At 35.9% G+C, this 20842-nt stretch overlaps 1 protein-coding gene across 1 annotated transcript in view; it reads left to right on the top strand.

Moving 5' to 3' along the window:
* Positions 1–20217, top strand: part of C2H1orf185 (chromosome 2 C1orf185 homolog) — a 58387-nt gene extending 38170 nt beyond the window's left edge. Inside the window, exons 4-5 of the mRNA XM_077149701.1 lie at positions 16320–16356; positions 19507–20217. Coding sequence (XP_077005816.1) covers positions 16320–16356; positions 19507–19901 — 432 coding nt within the window. The 3' untranslated portion in view covers positions 19902–20217. The remainder of the gene's footprint in view (positions 1–16319; positions 16357–19506) is intronic.
* Positions 20218–20842: the final 625 nt, after the last annotated feature.

Below are 20842 nucleotides of genomic sequence, written 5' to 3'. Positions count from 1 at the left end.
TATATCCACATAACATGCAATCATCCAAAGTGGACAAACAATGGTTCACAATATCATCATATAGCTGTGCATTTATCATCAATTTCAACTTGTTTTCTTTTTTGTGAAAAATAACATATATGCAAAAAAGCAATAAATTTCAAAGCACATTGCAACAATTAGAGATAGAACAGATTTCAGAGTTTCATATGGGTTATAATTCCACAATTTTGCATTTTTACTTTTAGCTGCTCTCAGGTACTGGAGACTAAAAGAAATATCAATATAATGATTCAGCAATCATACTCATTTGTGAAACCCTACCGTCAATAAAAGAGGTCCTCCAAGGGTGCGTGGGTGGTTCGGTGGTAGAATGGTTGCTTTCCATGCAGGAGACCCAGGTTTGATTCCCAAAAAAAGGGAGGTCCTCCATAGGTGACCCTTAGGTACACCTATAAGTAGGCTAAGCTTTTCTGCAACATACATAAGCTTCACAAGAGCAAGACTCAAGATCAAGGGCTTGGCCTATTGATTTGGGTGTCCCAAAAGTTTGCCACAATATCAAGGGTTTCCCCAGTGGCAAGGTTTAACAGCTCCATATTTTTTCTCCCATCCCCCAAGGAAGTTTGTTAATACATTTTGATTATCTGCTTAATATATTCTGGGATATATCCAGGCATTACATTAAGCTATACAGGATTAAAGGTCTTCATTTTTATTCTGGTCATCCTGTGTTTCAATTGTTTAAATGAGTTAACTACCCAGGTTGAGTTAGATTATGTGCTACAGAAAATTTAGGTTCTGGATAGAACATACCTTTCTTCCTTTGGTCTCAAAGGGTAGGTGAGGTTCGAAAATATAAACGTCTTCCTTACCTCTGTATTCTGAATTACCTTAATCCTGACCTGATTGCCTTCATTCTTATCTCTGAATACCAGGTTATACATATATAAAACAGCCTCTAAAAATCCAGAAATAATAATTACCACTCCAGACAAAATGTGACTACTACAAGAGCTTACAATCTAGACCCCTATTTTCTTATAAGCACTTTCTAAAGGAGACTATACAGTAATTGCTCTTTTGTTTCTGGCTTATTTTGCCTCACCCAATGTCCCACAGGTTCATTCACAAGGTTACATGCCTCACAACTTTGTTTCTTTTTGTAGCAGCACAATATTCCATCATATGTATACACTATCATTCGCCAATCTCTCAGTCAGTGCATCCTTCATTAGGCATCACCTCTATTCATTAGGTATCATGTATAATGTCCAAAGTCCACAGTCCATCAACATTCTCAGTTTTACTTAATTTTATTGTTCCAAGAGAAAGATAACCAATAAACACACCATTACCAACTAGGAAATCTAAACCTCCCTTAACTCTCGTCCCTTCCCCATTATTTACACCTGGTGTTGCTGTGGTACTGCTGAAATTTTCTTGTTAAACATATCCCATAGCAGTTTTACCCCTACACCCTGAACTTAAACACTCTTTGTACAAGAATCATACTTTTGAAGTAGTTCATGCAAGAACTTATTTATATTTCTAGAGTTAATCAGTGGGACCCATAGGTCTATAGAACCCCTTTCATTCGTGTTTACCTTCAATATGGTACTATTACTTGTAGACCCACAAGTGCATATATCTGGATTATATTTCTCAACCCATTCTGCCAATCTGTACCTTTTAATGGGTAAGTTTAGTCCATTAACATTCAAAGTTATTACTGAAAAGGTGTTACTAGAATCCACCATCTTATTCTTTGGATTTTGTCTGTCATATATATCTACATATTCTTTTCCCTCTATCTCTTTTTATCCTTTAGGTTACCCTTACTGGTACTCTTCAATTTTGTGCCATCCTCCAGACCTCCCTCTCCTGTCTGTTTTTTTTCCAACTGGCAGAACTCCCTTTAGTATTTCTTGTAGGGCTAGTCTCTTGTTGACAAATTCTTTCAGGATTTGTCTGTCTGTGAAAATTTTAATCTCTTCATCACTTTTGAAAACAATTTGGCTGGGTACAGGAATCTTGGCTAGAAGCCTTTCTCTTTCAGGACCTTAAATATATCATACCACTGCCTTCTCACCTCCATGGTGCCAGTTGAGTAGTCTGAACTCAGTCCCATGTGGTTTCCCTTATATGTAGTAGATTTTCTCTTGCTGCTTTCAGGATTTTCTGCTTCTCTTCAACATTTGACAGACTGATTAGTATGTCTTAGGGAAGGCCTATTTGAATTTATTCTGTTTGGGATCCATTGGGCTTCTTTGTTTGCATATTCATGCTCTTTATAAGGGTTGGGAAGTCCCCCCCCCCCCCAATATATCCTCAACTAATCTTCTAGCCCTTTACTCTTCTCTTCTCCTTCTGGGACACCAATGATTCTTATATTTGTGTGTTTTGTTTTCCTCCTCATTTCCCTGAGATCCAATTCTAATTTTTCCACCTTTTTTTTTTTTTGCCATTTACTCTTTTCTTTGTTTAAAACCAGTTGTCCTATTCTCTAGTTCACTTATTCTTTCTTCTGTCTCTTCAAACCCACTGTTGTGCATCTCTAGTGGTTGTTTTTTCTTAAATTTGGTCTACAGCCCCTTTAATCTCTGTGATATCTGCTATTTTTCTATTTATTCTTTCAAATTCCTCTTTCTGCTCTTCTAGTATCTTCCTGATCTCTTTTATGTCATTAGTTATCACCCTGATCTTATTTAGTAAAGTTAATGAGCATCTTTGATTAGTTTTTCCAAAGTCTGTCTCTCCTCCAGTGTTTTAATTTGGTCATTAGGCTGGGCTATATCTGTTTGCATCTTGATATGCCTGGTGATCTTCTGTTGTCTTCATGGCATGTAAATATCTTGATTGGTTTCCTCTGTGAGTTGGTTTCCTTCAGTCGTCTAAAGCTTTGTGTTTGCAGGACGGATGTGGGGCAGGATGCAGGTCATGGGGTGGGGCACAGCAGTGTGGTGATGGGTAGCAGTGCAGGTATAGGCACAGGTTGAGGGTGCTACACTAGTACCTTTGAGCATGGGGTGTGTGCTGTGAGGTTTTAGCGATGTGGTGAGGGGGCCGTGGTTATGTCATGCAGCTCAGGCAGACCTTATAGGGAAAGGTTTCTGTCTTTCTCCATTGAGTATGATGTTAGCTGTGGGTTTTTCATGTATTTCCCTAACATATTGAGGAAGTTTCCCTCTATTCCTATCCTTTGAATGTGTTTTTATCAAGAAAAGATGTGAATTTTCTCAGATATGCCTTTTCTGCATCAATCAGGATGATCAAGTGGTTTTTCTGCTTTCATTTCTTGATGCAGTATATTACATTAATTGACTTTCTTGCATTGAAATGTTTGTATACCTGGAATAAGTCCCACTTGGTCACGGTGAATAATTCTCTTAATGTGTTGCTGGATTCAATTTGCAAGCATTTTGTTGAGGATTTTTGCATCTATATTTATTGAAGAGATTCATCTATAATTTTTATTTTCTTGTAGCTTGCTTTTCTGGGTTTCATATTAAGATGATGCTGGCTTCATAGAATGAGTGAGATAGCTTTCCTCCTCCTCATTTTTTGTTCTTTGGAGAGTTTAAGCAGAATTTGTACCAATTCTTTCTTGAATGCTTGATAGAATTCACATGTGATGTCATCTGGCCCTGGACTTTTCTTTTGGGGGCACTTCTTGGTGACTGATTCAATCTCTTTACTTGTAATTGGTTTGTTGAGGTCATCTATTTCTTCTTGAGTCAGTGTTGGTTGTTCATGTTTTTCTAGGAACTTTTCCATTTTGTCTGCATTGTCAAGTTTATTGGCACACAGTTGTTCATAGTACCCTTTCACTATCTCCTTTATTTATACAGGGTTAGTAGTTATGTCCCCTCTTCCATTTCTGATTTTATTTGCATCCATGAACCAACTTCTGGTTTTATTGATTCCATTGTTTTCATTTTCTAAATTTCTTTTATTTCTGCTCTAATCTTTGTTATTTCTTTCCTTATGTTAATTCTTCAATTTTTTGTCTTTCTTCTTTTTTATTTTTCTTCTTCTTTTTTACTATAGGGAATTAAGGAAATAAATTTCCCTCACAACACTACCTTTGCTGCATTCCATAAGTTTTGATATATTGTATCTTCATTTTCATTTGCCTCGAGATATTTACTGATTTCTCTTGCAATTTCTTCCTTGACCCACTGGTTGTTTAAGAGAATGCTGTTTAGCCTCCATATATTTGTGAATTTGCTGGCCCTCTGCCTGTTATTGATTTCCAGCTTCATTCCATTATGATCCAAGAAAATTTTTTGTATAAATTTCATCTTTTTACATTTATTGAGGCTTGCTTTTTGACCCAACATGTGGTCTATCCTGGAAAATGATACATAGCACTTGAGAAAAATGTGTATCTTGCTGTTGTGGGGCATAATGTTCTGTTAATGTCACTAATTCTAGTTCATTTATCATACCATTCAAAATCTCTGTTTTCTTGTGACCCTCTGTTGAGATATCCTATCCATTGATGAGAGTGGTGTATTGAAGTCTCAATCTATTATTGTAGAGCTTTCTCCTTCTCCCTTCAATGTTGTCAATGTGTGCCTCATGTATTCTGGGGCTCTCTGACTTGGTGCATAAATATTTATGATTATGTCTTCTTGTTGAATGTTCCTTTTATTTATAAATATTGTGTCCTTCTTTGTCTCTAAATTATTTTACATTTGAAATCTAATTATTGAATAATAGTATAGCTACCCGAGATATTTTCTGGTTGTTGTTTGCATGAAATATCATTTTCCAATCCTTCACTTTCAACCTCTTTTTGTTCTTTAGTCTTACATGAGTCTCTTGTAGACAGCAATAGATGCATCCTATTTTTTAATCAATTCTGCCAGACTATGGCTTTTGATCAGGGAACTTAGTCCATTAGCATTTAATGTTATTACTGTAAACGGAGTACTTTCTTCTACCATTTTGTCTTTAGGATTTTGTATATCATATCTTATTTTCTCTTTCTTTTATCTTTACTGATAGTCTTCATTTCTACACTCTTCTCCAGACTGCTCTCTCTCTCCTGCATTTTCTTATCTGCATGTATTGCTCCCTTTATTATTTCTTGTAGAACCAGTCTCTTAGTTACAAATGTTTCAGTGACTGTTTCTCTGAACGTATTTTAAACTCCCCTGCATTTTTGAAGGATTATTTTGCTAGGTACAGAATTCTTGGTTGATACTTTTCGTCATTCAGTATCTTAAATATATCATACCACCACCTTTCCAACTTCAGATTTTCTGCTGAGAAAGCCACACATAGTCTTATTGAGCTTCCCTTGTGTGTGTTGCATTGCTTTTCTCTCACTGCTTTCAGAATTCTCTCTATGTCATTGACATTTTGCAATCTGTTCGTAAGTGTCTTAGAGTATTTCTATTTGGATTTATTCTGTTTGGGGTACACTGTGCTTCTTGGATCTCTAATTTTATGTCTCTCATAAGAGATGGGAAATTTTCAGTGATTATTTCCTCCCTTAGTCTTTCTGCCCCTTTTCCTTCCTCTTCTCCTTCTGGAATGCCCATAATACATATATTTGTGTGGTTCATGTTTTCATTCAATTGCCTGAGATCATGCTCATAGTTTTCCATTCTTTTCCCTAGCTCTTCTTTTGTGTACAGTATTTCAGATCTTATCCTCTAGTTCAATAATCTTTTCTCTTGCCTCTTCACATCTGGTATTGCAAGTCTTTCATCTCTTCTATTGTGTCTTTCATCCCTATAAGTTCTGCCATTAAAACAAGCTTTTAAGTTCTTCTTATCATCTCTCAATATTTCATTATATCCCTTATCTCATTTGCCATATCTTCCCTCAATTCATTGATTTGATTTTTTACTTGATTTAGCATGTTTATTTGAATTCCTGTAAGGCCTCTAGACTCTGTATAAATTATTTGTTTCAACTCCTGCATCTCATTTGAAGTGTTAGTTTGTTCCTTTGATTGGACCATATCTTCATTTTTCCTAGTATGACTCTTAAGTTTTTTGTTGGTGTCTTCAGCATCTGATTTACCTGATTAGTTATTCTGGATGTCATTTTCTCTCTTTTACCTAGGGTTTTCTTGTTCATTGGCTTTTTTCTATGCTGTTTTTGTTTTGGGTTTTTTTGTTTTTTTGTTTTTTAGCATCCAGTTCAACTTATTCTAGACTTCTAGCATAGTTTCTATTTAACTGTTCAGAATTTTTCAGTTAATGTTTTTCTGATTCTTGCCCTACCTAAATGGAAACTTTTTAGTTTTTTAGAAGGGCCTCCCCAGATATGATCAACTCCAATCATATTTTCTCAGAGTCAGAAGGCCCAGGTCTCAGGATAAGGGTGTAATTAATATCAAGCTTCCCTGAGGTGAGACTCAGCAAGTTGTCAAAGATTCCTGTGAGGCCTCTAGACTCTGTGTTTTTCCTATCTTTCCCAGTAGCTGGTACTTATCAACCTGTAGCTCTTCACCAGCATAATGTGATGCGGTGCCTTTAATTCTAAACAGACCTTGTACCTGCAAGGGGCATGTTTAAGACAGAGTCTGAGGTAGAAGGTGGGCTTAGGGGTCGTCCTTGTGGTCTGAATTCTCTGAGGGTTGCCATTTGAGTTGGGACCTGCCTCCCACTTTTGGGTGGGAACATAAGCCCTTTATGGAATTATCACCTTCACCTGACTAGTTACTTTGTCTCTCAGATCTACCTTAACTCTGCCCTTGCCTGGGTTAGGGCTGACAATTGAAAATGTCTGAGGCTTTCTCTAATGCACTACTTAGAATGGCTTTATTTTTTTAAGATGGAAAGAAAAAAAATCCCTTTTCAGAGCCAGTCTCCATCATCCAAGGTTCACTTGTAAAGAACCAGAGTTGGTACCTGGCTTTATGTGCCTTGGGGCACAGCCCTTTTCCAGTATTCTCAGCTGGGCCAACTCCAAAAGTCTAAACTTTTTCTTTTATCAGCACTGTCTCCTGACTGCCAGGAGAAACCTTAGGATTCCTTTCCTGCTTGTTCTTGGTTTGTCCATGCTTGAAGCTTTTATTCAGCAGTCCAAATTTGTTCATTAAAACCACATTGGAGCTTGGCTGAACTGCCCTCCCTTGCTCCCAGCAGAAACTGTTTCTTTTACCCATTGGAAAGTGTTTCTGACCGAGCCTTCCATGCCAGTGAGAGAGGGGTGCAAGCCTCCGGAGTTCTTGGGCTTTACTTACAGTTCTGTGGTGTGTTATTAGCCCTTCCCACATTCCAGACAGCTTATAATATGTGTCCAGCCATAGATGTCCACACTGGGAGTGTGGACCAGCTTCATGCCAAATGCATGGGGCATGGGGAGGGATCATCCAGTGTACATGAGATCTTACTATACTTGTAAGTAGTCTTGCCCTTGATTTGGTATTTGCCTTGTTACTGTAGTCCTTTGGCTTTATTCTGTTGCTTTGAAAAAGATATTTCTGCCAAGTCTTGCTGGGTGTTCAAAGTTTCTGTTGAGGGATGGAGCCCTGAAGCATCTCACTCCACCATCTATCTAAAATCAACTTTTGCATTTGGTGGAAATAGGGACCCAATTTCACTTTTTCTCATGTTTATCCAAGTGTCCTGGAGCATTTATTGAATATTTTTTTATATGTTCAGGGAACTTCCCTGCAATTTGAGACCAATTTGAGAAAAGCCAATTCTTTACAATAAATGTCCTTTCATCTGTGGACATGGTATGACTCTTAAATTATATACATTATTTTTAATATCTTTCCACAAAGTTTTGTAATTATCTTCATAAAAGGCTTGCACATCTCATATTAGCTTTATTACTGGAAAATCTATATGTTTATGGTTTTGTGAGATGATTTTTATTTTGAAATAATTTCAGATTTATAGAAAAGTTCCAGACAGTACACATTTCTCATATAACTCTGACCCAGTTTTCCCTAATGTTAAAATCTTAAATTATTATGGATAATTTTTCAAAACTAAGAAACCAACATTGGTACATTTATTACTACTAATTAAACTGCAGATTGTTTTGGATTTCACTAGGTTTGTTTGTTTTTTTTGTATGCTGTATGGTGGGGTCACTTTTCATTATTTTTCCTTGTGAGTATCCCATTATTGCAGCACCATTTGTTGAATTTTTGTTTGTTTGTTTTGCTTGTTTGTTTGTGTCTTGGGAATTGCATGGTGGATTTCACTAGTTTTTACATAATGTAATTTTTTCTTTCAGGACCTAATACAGGATACCATATTGCATTAAATCATATGTCTCTTTAGTCTCCTCTGGTCTGTGACAATATCTCAGTCTTTCCTTGTTTCACCTGACCTTTATGGTTTACCTTTATTTTTTGAAATCTCCCTCAATGTGGTTTGGTCTGATGTTTTTCTTATGATTACACTGGGGTTTTAGATTTTGGGGGAAAATACCACCCAAGTGAAATTGATATGATTTTTAAAATATCTTATTGAATAAAATGCAAATACCTTAGATGTTCCACTCAACAAGCATTGACATTTGTATACACATTCAACTAACACACAAGACAAAATACAGAATATTTTTATCATCTAAGTTCCTTCAGGTTTTCTTGATAGATACTTGAATTGTGTTTAGTTGTGGATAGTAAGACTCTTCTAAACATTTATGCACAAGACTTTTTGTGAATATATACTTTCATTTCTCTTGCTTAAATACTTGAGCATGGAATTGCTGAGGCTTGGATAAAAGTGTGTGTATCTTTATAAGAAACTACCAAATAGGTTGTTTCCACATTGTTGTACCATATTTCAAAATGGTTGTACCATCAGAAATAAGTGAGAATTACAGTTACTCTGCATGCTTGCCAACATTTGGTGATATTAGTATCTTTAATTTTAGCCATTTTAATGGGTGTAAAGAGACACTTCTGTGTGCTTCTTAAAATAATTATGTAACTATTTATTTTGGATATTAGATAGTTTTTAATTATAAGCACTTTATTGAATCACACCATGCATCAATATATGGTAAATATCTTACAATTTTAAAATGTACACAATTTAAACTGAAAGTTCATTAACTATGATATTGCCATGGACCTCTCAAGACTATTTAAGTACAACAGGAAAAACCCCTGGGTGACTACTCCTGGGTCCCTCGTCTACACTTCTGTGTGCTTTTAATTTACATTGCCCTGTTTACTAAATATGTTGAACACATGGTCATATGTATACTTTCTTTTGTGACCTGTCTGATGAAGTCTTTTGCCCACTTTTAAATTAGCTTGTTGTTGTTGCTGTTAATTAATGACATGTAGAAGTTCATACAATCTGGATACAAGTCCTTTGTCAGATATGTGTGTTATGAATGTTTCCCCCAGATGATGGCTTATCAGTTCATTTTATAATGGCATATTTTGATCAGAAGCAAGTTTTTATTTTTATGACATCCAATCTGTGGCTTTTTTCTTTTAAGACAAATTTGTGTCATATCTAAGATTTTTCTTCCTAAGGTTACAAAGATATTCTCCTATGTTTTATTTTAGTTACATTATAGTTTTTGGTTATATGTTTAGGGCTACAATACATCCCAATTAGATTTAGTTTATGACATGACATAGATCCACTACAGGACAAGTGAGGATTGGAGATGGAGTTATCCAGAAAGGAATTTGTGGAAAGTCCTATTGTCTGATGACTTTGATCCTTGTGTACTATAGGGAAAATCAACAATTTTCTTGTGAGACCTGTATGAACAGTCCCACTGAAAGTCTGGACTAAAAGGACAGAAAAGAGACAAGTTGAAAGAAAAATGGCTTCAGAGGCAGGACCATGGAAGCTAAGGTTTGGAGCCAGGAAATCTCAGTGCAGGAGAACAAAACCATCCATACATGTGAAGAGAGGGAGTTTGCCCCAGAAGCAGAGGGTAGGCCTTCTGCTTCATTGCTCAGGAAAGGTTGTGCAACCTCAGGTCTTGGAGAGGGTGGAGGGCATAAACGGGGCATTAGGAGAAGGCTGGTTGCCATCCTATTGTTCCTGAGAGGTTGAGCATGTACCCTGGAGATGGCAGAGATCCTGGGTGTTGCCACAATATTTGTAGAGGGGGAATCCAAGAAAAAGGTGGTCCCCCCATGTGCCCCAGTGTTGCAATTCACCCCAGCATTTGTAGATAGAGCAAGGCCACTGCATAGGCCCTTGGAAAGGGTGGGAATGCAACTTTCTAAAGCCCTGAGGATCAATGACTCTCAGACTTTGAAATTCAATGGAGTTTGCCCTGCAGGTTTTCAGAACTGTTTGGGTCCAGTGATCCCTGTTTGTTTACCTTTTGATTTCCCTCTCTGGCAATGTAAACATGTATCCTATGACTGTCCCTCCTTTGTATGTTGGCAGCAGATAACTTGTTCTGAGTTTGACAGGTCCAGAGCCAGAGGAGGATTTTGCCTTAGGACAGACCATGCCTGTAACTGACTTTGATAAGATTTGTACTATTTCTGACTTTGTATTGTATTTGCATTGTTGCTGAAATGGTTTAAGGTTTTCTGATATTGTAATGGAATAAATGTATTTTGTATATGGAAAGAACATGCCTTTTGAGGGTCCAGAGGGTGGAATGTACCAGTTTGAATCTGTTGTGGATCCCAGAAAAGCCATGTCCTTTAATCTGATTCGATATTGTAGGGTGGAAATCCTTTGGATTAGATTATCTCCACAGAGAAGTATTGCTCCCTGTTGTGGGTGTGATCTTTTGATTAGATGGAGATATGACTATGCCCTTTCAGGGTGGATCTTGATTAGTTTACTGGAGTCCTTTAAAAGTGGAAACATTTTGGAGAAAGCTAAAAGCAGATGCAGATGCTTAGAGGACAGTTGCCTCAGAGCTGACAGAGCTAACATGAGACCCAGACATTTAGAGATGTGGGGCCCCAGCAGATGTCACCCTGTGCCTTCCCAGGAGATGCTAAGCAAACCAGAACCCAGAATTGTATCCTGGAGGAGCTAAGTGAAGATCCACAGACACCAAGTGAGGAACCCCTACAGGAAACAGAGGCTGAAAGCAATGGAGCTCAGGAACAAGGGAACAGCAGATGCCAGTCACATGCCTTCCCAGCTGACAGAGGAGTTCTAGACAGCATCAGCCTTTCTTGAGTGATGGTAACCTCTTGTTGGTGCCTTAGTTTGTACATTTCCTCAGCACTAGAACAGTAAACTTGTAACTTATTAAATTCCCTTTTTTAAAAATGTTCCATTTCTGGTATAGTGCTTTCTGGCAGCATTAGCAAACTAACACAAAAGTCAGGGTTCCCATTTTAATGATTGTCATGTGTACAATACAGTGATATTAAATTAACAATATTGTGCTACCGACATGACCATCCATTGCCAAAACTTTTTAATCACCCCAAAGAGAAACTGCAACTATTAGGCATTAAATAGGAGATAAGGATAATCCTCATTCCTATCTCCACCATTGTTCTTTATTTCTTCCTGTGCCTTTGAGTTAATGTCTAGTATCCTTTTTTCAGCCTGATGATTCCCTTTAGAATTTTTTGTATGGCAGTTCTTCTGGCAATGAACTCTGTAGTTGATCTATAAACATCTTAATTTCTCCTTCATTTTTGAAATATAATTTTGTCAGAAATAGAATGCTTGGTTGTTTTGTTTTTTTCTTTAAGGACTTTTAATGCATCATCACACTGTCTTCTGGTTTCCATGGTTTCCGAAGAGAAATTTGCTGTTAATCTTATTGGGGATACCTTCTATATGATAAGTTGTTTCTCTCTTTTGGCTTTTAAAATTCTGCTTTTGGCTTTGGATTCTGACAATTTTTTTATAATGTACCTTGTTGTAGAGCTCTTTGAGTTTCTCCTCCTTGGAGTTCATTTTGATTCCTGGATGTCGACATTTATGTCTTTCATCAAAGTTGGGATGTTTTCAACTGTTATTTGTTCAAATATTTTTTCTGCACCTTTCTCTATCTCTTGTATTTTTGGGACTCCAATAATGTGCATGTTGGTACACTTGATGGTGTCCCACAGGTTCTTCTGGCTCTGTTCATATTTCATCACTTGTTTTTCCTTCTGCTCCTCACATTGGATAATTTCAATTTTATCTTCAAGTTCACTGATCTTTTCTTCTGCCTGCTCAAATCTGCTACTGTATCTGTCTAATGAGTTTCTCACTTCAATTACTATGCTTTGCAGTTCCAAATTTCTCTTTGTTCCTTTTTATCACTTCCATCTCTTTATTTTGTTCAAACAATGTTTTCCTAGTTTACCTTATTCTTTGTATATGGATTGCTTTAGCTCATTAAACACATTTAAGACAGGTGATTCCTCAGGAAAAATTTTTTTTCTAATGAATGGGCCATACTTTTCACTTTCTTCCTATATTTTGTGATTTTTTTGTTTTTTGGGGGGCTGGAAATTCTCACTATTGGTATAACCTTGGAAATCTAATCCTACCACTCCTTTTGGATTGCTAGGTTTGTTGCTGTTGAGGGCAGGAGTTTTCAATGTGTGACCTTTCTAAAGTTATTTTACTCCCAAAAGGAAATGGAAAGGAAAATAAGAAAAGAAATAGATACTGCCTCTTTAAGATTCCTCTTCCCTTTTTCTTGAAGAGTGTTGGAACAATAATCCCCCCCGATCCCCACCCCTTAAAAGCTGGCCCTTAAATGATCTGAAGTAGCTAATCAAAAGCTTTGATCAGTGATCAAGCACACCTACCTGGATTTTTGAGGACTGGGTCCTTATAACCCACCCTGAAACTAGCAAGCTGCACCTGGACCTCCAGCTGCAGTCTCCACTGCTGCCTGCCATGAGGTTCGGGAATGGTAGGTGGTAGCCACTGCAGAGGGTGAAATTCACTGATACTTACTGTAATTTACTAAGCCTCTTCTCTGGATGCTGTATAGCATTCCACCAAATGCCAGACCTGCAGAAAGTTGATTCAAACAGTTCCTGCCAGTTCAATAATTGTTTTGGTGGAGGGAGTGGTTCCTGGAGCCTCCTACTCCATGATCTTTCCACAGTCCTCTCCCTGTTTCTTATTTTTTATTTTTTCATGGGCAGGCAATGGGAATTGAACCCGGGTCTCTGGCATGGCAGGCGAGAATTCTACCTCTGAGCCACCATTGCACCACCCTCTTTCTTATTTTTTAATGTAAGCACTTGTAGATCTTAATTTCCCTCTGAACACCCCCTTTGCTGCATCCCTTAAGTTTTTGTAAACTCTGTTTTCATTTTCATATGTCAAGATGTTTTCTAACTTCCTTTGTCATTTCTTCTTTGAACCATTGACTATTTAAAAGTGCATTGTTTAACTTCCATTTTTTGTGAATTTTCCAGTTTTCCTTCTATTACCTATTTCTAATTTTATTCCACTGTGATCAGAGAAGATATTCTGCATGGTTTCAGTCTTTTAAATTTATTGAGACAACCCTTCCTCTGTTATGATTTTTTGTGTGTTTATTTGATCTTTAGAATCCTTTCTCATTTACCTTTGTGCATATTTTTCTCTATCATTTTTGTTTTGTATTTATTGAGCTCTGCTCTTTTTATTATTTCCTTGAGTTCAGGGCTTTTTACAGATTGTTTTCACCCAATTCAAGGAGATTATTGACTGTTGTCTGCCAAAAGTAATTTACTGCATCCATTAGGGAGAAGTATGGGATGGGATAAGAGACCAAAAATGTTTAGAGAAAACAATTTTTCCTCTAGGAAATAAGAGGAATGGGAAGAAAAAATTTCCTTCTAAAAGAGAATTTGGGCCAGGAGAGGAGTTAATATTGTAGAGTAGATATGGAGAAGATTATTTAGAAGAGAAGTGGCAAGAGCTGAGGTCAGCAAGGAAATGGGAGAGCTAGATCATGTATAGGCTTGTAGCTCATAGTTAGAACTCAGGACTTCACTTTGAGTTAAATGGAAAATGTTGGATGGTTTTGAGAAGAGAAGTTAAATGGTCTGACTTCATATTTTTAAAGGATCACTCCGGTTGCTAGGTGAAGGATAGGGAAGCAAATTGAAAGCAGGAATACCAGTTAGGTTATTATTATAAAAGTGAAGGCCCCAATGAGAATGGCGACCACTAGAATTAAGCTGTTTAAGCAGATTTATACAGTGATATTAGGAAGAGGGAACAAATAATTATAATTGTCCCTGAGGCATTCCAAACTAGAGGTTTAACAGCAGCAAGTGTTGTGTGAAGAGAATCAAAGAATCTCACAAGCCTAGTGAAGAAAGGGTTCAAGAAGGTAGGAGTTATTAACTGTGTCAAATGTGTGTGATGTGTTAATTTTTTTTCTAAACCATTTGAGGGAAAGTTGTATTTTTATTCTCCTTTAGTCCTTAATACTTCAGTGTGTATGTCTTAAGAATAAGGATATTCTCTTACATTACCACAGTATAGTTTTTGAATTCAGGAAGTTTAATATTGATTTAATACTTTTAAATAATCTACAATCCATATTCCAGTTATGTTAATTATGCTAATGTCCTTTACAGAGTTTTATCTCTGATACAGGATCCAGTCCAGAATCACATTTATATTTAGTTGTCATGTCTCTTCAGTCTCCTTTAACCTGGGACAGTTCCTCAACTTTTCTTTGTCTTCCATGATATTGACACTTTTGAATAATATGAGCCAGTTATTTTATAGATCATAGACTGTTCCTCAGTCTGGATATTCCTTGTGATCAATTTCTGGTATCATAGCTGAAGGCACAGATTTTCTTTCCCCTCACTAGTGATGTTATTTTTGATCACACAATCAAGATGATGATTTTTTCCCAAATGTATTATTATCGTTGTACCCTTGCAATCAATAATGAATCTGTGTGAAGACGCTTTGAAACTGTGCAAGTCTTTTTTTAATTGGGTTGTTTGTCTTTTTGTTGTTTTCCTTTCTCCAATACTGTAACATGGTTTCTAATAGATTTCTTTCGAGTGTCTATTGTATTATTATCTACATATCATAATGCATTTGTTTCGTTTTAAATACAAGATTTTTTAAAATGCTGAACAATTTGTGATAAACATTCTGATAACTTGAATATTTACACAAATTCAAAATTATTTACTTGGCTAATAAATTTCTAGAAGTGGATTTGTTAAATTGCCCTCCAAAAAAATTCTATTTATTTAAGACTAGCAGTATATAAGATTATCCATTGTGTCATTCAGTTAGTTTTGGGTAGTATTTCATTCAGTCTAGGCTCTTACTATTCAAAGTGTGGTCCCCATACCGATTTCAGCATTTCCTGGGAGCCGCGTAATAATAATCTCAGAGCCCACCCCAGACCTACTGAGTCAGAATCTGCATTTTAACAATATCCTCAGATAATTCTTAGGCGCACTAAAGTCTGAGAAGCAATGCCGTAGTGTAATTTATACAGGGGTCTCAAATTGAGCTGGTCCTAAGTCCAGGCAAGGTAAGTTCAAGAAGCCCATAATGCATTTACTAATGAAAGGTATAAGTGGCAAAGAAGTGTAAGTTAGTTTTGGGAAAAGTGCCTACGTATTAGAGAGCATGTATGTGTCCTAAGCAAGCCTTTCTGGAAAACAGGACAATGCAGCTCAGCACAGAGTACTAACACCTTCCCCTGGTAACCCCGCGCATCCCCCCCCCCCAGAACACAAGCTAACATGACCTTTCCAGCCACAACTTCACCCACTCCAGCCTGAACACTATATGCACTAGTTCACGTAGTGAGCTGGGGAATACCTGTATCAGAATCACTTGTGAACATGTTACAATGCAGGCTCTCAAATCCCACTCTCAGAGATTCTCTCTGAGTAAGTAGGGTCTGGTATAATGCCTAAGAATGAGTATTTTAAAAGCACACCAGGTGATTCTGATTCCCCGAAGTTTGTGAACTGCTACACCATTTCACTTCCCAGACATCTGTAATGTATTGTTTCAGCGAATATTTTACTTTTTTCTAAGATTATTCCCATTTTTATAAAGACCTTCAGCTAGAAATCACTCACTTTATTTTTTAGTTAATGAACTGACAAATCTAGGAATTCTAATTAGTTTTTAGCTGTCTCTAGTTCTGACCAATTGACACTAAGTTAGTGAAGATGAAGAGATGTAATCCTGCTTGAATGCTATTTCACCTTTTCATCCCCTGTCCTGGATACTGCCTTCTTGGACCAGTCTGAATTCTTTTCAGATGACACCTGAATGCTTTTATTTCTATCAATATATTCTGGTGAAAAAAAAAATTCATATTGTGAAAAAAAAATCCATCAAAAATTTATTATGATGATGTTAGAATTCATTCCTCTTATATAAATATATAAATCAAATATATTAAATAAAATTGTATATAATCTATTTTCAATTTTTTAAATACAAATTACTTTTTTTTTAATGTAGGAGGACCAAAGAAAAAAGAAAACAGCACATATAAAAGGTACTTTTTCTCAATCACTTATTAGAAGTACCTTAATCAACTTATAGCAATTCATAAAAAATCAAGAGGCTGTCCTAAATACTATCTAATTACTTTTAAAGGTTATGAAGACTCAAAGGAAATGTTCATTTATTTTATGTGAATGGGCATTTTTTTTGCAAAGCAAACTTGTAATGTCATTTCTTAAGTAAAAATGTGAAATTTAAATTTATCTCTTACATATATCCAAAGACGTTATAGTCACTGTCATATAATACTGCCTGAGAGTCAAAAGATATTGAGTGGGGGTGCAAGGGTAGTTCAGTGGTAGAATTCTCACCTCCCATGCAGGAGACCTGGGTTTGATTCCCAGCCCATGCAATTCCCAAACAAACAAACAAACAAAAAAAGCAACCAAACAAAAATTCAACAAATGGTACTGCAATAAGGGGATACTCATATGGAAAAAGAATGAATTGTGACCCCCCCACCATACAGCATACAAAAAAAGAGGACACTGAGTGTTTTGTAATCCCTTTGGATACTTTATATTGTTTTAGTACCCCAAGCCATTACTTCCTACATAGTTTAGAAATTCAGAATATAAAATGAAATCATGTATCTGAAACAGCTTTAAAAATTAATGGTTACTCATACCAAACTCTGAAATCTGTTCTATAACTAATTGCTGCAGAATGTTTTGAAATTTATTGCTTTTTGTATATGTTGTTTTCACAATAAAAAATTAATGTATAAAACACTGAAAAATAATATATAAAATATTATAAAGGATATTTTGTATAAATATAGTATTTTTATAAGCTTTGTATATTTTAATATCAAGTGTGTGATATAATGGGAAAAGCATGAGACTTCGAGTAAAGAAAATCTAGGTTGAAGTCCATTTTTATGATTTGTGGTAGATCACTTCTCCGTTTCCTCTTTTTTGAAGTGATGCTTATAGTAGCTTTTCTGAAGAATTATTGAGACAATATATGAGATTTGGAGGTATATCAAAAGACTTTGTAAAATGTAAGGTACAATGAGGATGAACATAGGAATGTCATTACTGCAGGGTGTTGAAAATTGATAGTAATTAATATTTTAAAATTTTAACTTATGTGTGAGACTAAAGCAAAAAATGTTTATTTGGTACAAAATTTATAGTTTGACTAGTGCATTTCCTAATATAACTTACGTAGACAGCTTAATTGAACACCATAAGTACATGCAACCTTGAGTAGGGCATGAGATTTTGTTGGTTTATCCAGAGTGATGCCCCGATAAATCCCAGAGTGATTTGAAAAGTGAATAAAAAAGTATTTGCATAGTCCCCTTCGGGGAAGGGTGAGAAAGGGGGAAAATTCAACTTCCCCAAGTTGAATGCTTGATATCCTCACAAACAATGCAGAGAACCAAAGCAATAGGTTAAGACCCCAATCTTGGGGTTTGTTCATATGAAACTTAACCTCACAAAGGATAGGTCAAGCCTACTTAAAATTAGGCCTAAGGCTCACTCCCAAGGGAACCTCTTTTGTTGCTCAGATGTGTCCTCTCTCTCCAGCCAATACAGCAAGCAAACTCACTGCCCTTGCCCTCTCTATGTGGAATATGACTCCCAGGGGTGTGGACCTTCCTGGCAACGTGGGACAGAAATAGAATGAGCTGAGACTCAGTATCAAGGGATTGAGAAACCCACTAGAATGAGCTGAGACTCAGCATCAAGGGATTGAGAAAACCTTCTCGACCAAAAGGGGGAAGAGTGAAATGAGACTAAGTGTCAATGGCTGAGAGATTCCAAACAGAGTCAAGAGGTTATCCTGGAGGTTATTCTTACACATCAAATAGATATCACCTTGTTAGTCAAGATGAAATGGAGAGGCTGGAGGGAACTACCTGAAAATGTAGAGCTGTATTCCAGTAGCCATGTTTCTTTTCTTTTTCTTTTAATTTATTTATTAATTAAAAAAAAATTTAACAAACGAACTAAAACATTAACATATATAATCAGTAAATCACAACATCATCACTTAGTTGCATATTCATCATTTCTTAGAACATTTGCATCAACTCAGAAAAAGAAATAAAAAGACATCAGAAAAAGAAATAAAATGAAAACAGAAAAAAAAAGATTATACATACCATACCCCTTACCCCCCGCTTTCATTAACATTTCAAACAATTTATTTTAACATTTGTTCCCCTTATTCTTTATTTTTATTCCATATGTTCTATTCGTCTGTTGACAAGGTAGATAAAAGGAGCATTGGACACAAGGTTTTCCCAATCACACAGTCACATTGTGAAAGCTATATCATTATACAATCATTCTCAAGAAACAAATTAACATTTGCTTATTTTAACAAATGTTAAAATAAACTTAGATTGAAATGATACTGATCAATGAAAGGGAGGGTAAGGGATATGGTATGTACGAATTTTTTCTGTTGTCTTTTTATTTCTTTTTCTGATTTAATGCAAATGCTCTAAGAAATGATCATGATGATGAATATGCAACTATGTGTGATATTGTGAATTACTGTTTATATATGTAGAATGAAATGACCACATGTTAAGAATGTTTGTGTTTCTTTCTTGTCATATTTGTTTTTTTAATTTTTAAATTAATAAAAAATGTTTTTAAAAATGTAAGGGACGATTGGAAAGTTCACTCTAAAATTTATTGATATAAAGTCAACCCCTAGTCTGTTCCTATGTGGGCCAAACTTTTAAATAATTTTATACATAATTTTACAAATACAAATGTTCAAGGAGGCATTTATTTGCTAATTGATTTTCTAAATAAGGCAATATTTAGCAGTACATGGTTTAGAAAACATCTGCATTTTTAAATTTGTGAGGTATATTCCAGAACTGAGATTCCTAGCCTGATTAGAATATTTTCCTGATAAGATACGTTATGTTATATACTTCTTTTTTATTTTATGTAGAATAGATTTTTCTACCTTAATTATCAGGAAAATATTTGTAATTCCTAAATACATATTTAACATTGTATACATGATGATAACTCAGAATTTTCTCTACAGCCTGTCCATTATAGCCCTAAAAAAAAAAGAGTATGAATTTTTAAAAATAACATTATACTTACGATCAAGATTTGGTTCATGAATATATAATATTTACAATAAATCTTATTTTATTTTACAGCAAGAAAAGATCACTCTAAAGATGAATTCAGTGTTGCAACAAAAAAGGTCATCTGTGACCCTTCAGAGACTAGCTCGGCAACAAATTACAAGAGTACTACAGTAAGTTTATCAACGCTACCATCTGATTCTTATTACAGTGAAAGTATAGAAGCAACTGATGACTGGTTTTCTGATGATTCTCCGGAGAAAAAGAACTCTCCAAAACCTTCGCTCAAGGAACCGCTAATAGAAAAAGTATTTTCATACCTGTCAACCATTCCATTAGAAGATTGTACTGAAAATGCACGGAATATGACACATTATGATGATCAAAAAGATGATGGCACTAAGGAAATATTTTCACGAAGAAATACAGAGGTTGAAACACAAAACCGTCAACGTGATGTTGAATGACTTTTTTCATTTGAAACCTCGTATACACTGAAATCAGAAGTTAAAACTGAATCACTGGCTTCTGAGTCTCTTAGCAATGCCCATGCTGCTATAGCTTTCAATGTTCTTTGCCATGGAGTGGTCCTGTTTTCCTTGCTGGTTCTTACTTCTAGAAACAGAACTGTAGGAAGAACTGGAATGATCTCATGAACATTAAGCTGAACTCCTAAATTCTCATCAAAGGACATAATAATAGGTATACTTTTCAGCATATAATAGAAATATTTTATGAAATCTTAAGCACAAATATATTTTTGAATAAAACATTCACAGCATTTCCTTATACTTTTGACATTTAAAATTTATTTCAATATTGGTGGAATGGAATACCTATATCAGCTTTTCTGAATTTTGAATACAATGTCACCCACTACTCAAATCGTCCTCATACAGTAGGGGAATAAGCAATGTAATTTTGTTTCTATGGGGGATCCTGGAACAATGCAAAGAATCCAGAATATAATTTTCTTTCCCTTCTCCCTTATCTTCTTCTCAGAATGGCTCCCAGCTCCCACTCCACTATGATGAGACTGGGGGCAGCTATGTTCGTAGATACCCAATTCAAACTAGGTGAATCAGAGCTCCTCCCCAGTCTAAGAGACCCTTGCTCGTGGTTCTATTTATGGGTCTGAGGGTTTTTGACACCTACCATGTTCTTTAGTCTTTCTTTTCCTTTTCTCCTAAACTCTCTCATATAATTAATCCTTTTTCATTCTTTCTCTTGGGATAAATAATTAACAAAATTGCTTAAATTACTCACATCCAGACCTATCCATACTTTCCCAAGAGATACTTAAATGAAATTATAGTGTTACCTAGGCCTATTATTTCTATCCCAGGAAAAATATTTAAAAGGCATAGAGCACTCCTCTCTTACGAAGCAGTCACCTGGTCATTTTCAC

This window comes from Tamandua tetradactyla, chromosome 2 (assembly GCF_023851605.1).
Source record: "Tamandua tetradactyla isolate mTamTet1 chromosome 2, mTamTet1.pri, whole genome shotgun sequence".
Taxonomy (NCBI): domain Eukaryota; kingdom Metazoa; phylum Chordata; class Mammalia; order Pilosa; family Myrmecophagidae; genus Tamandua; species Tamandua tetradactyla.
The sequence above is the reverse complement of the archived record's forward strand: the minus strand, read 5'-3'. Positions and strand labels throughout refer to the sequence as shown.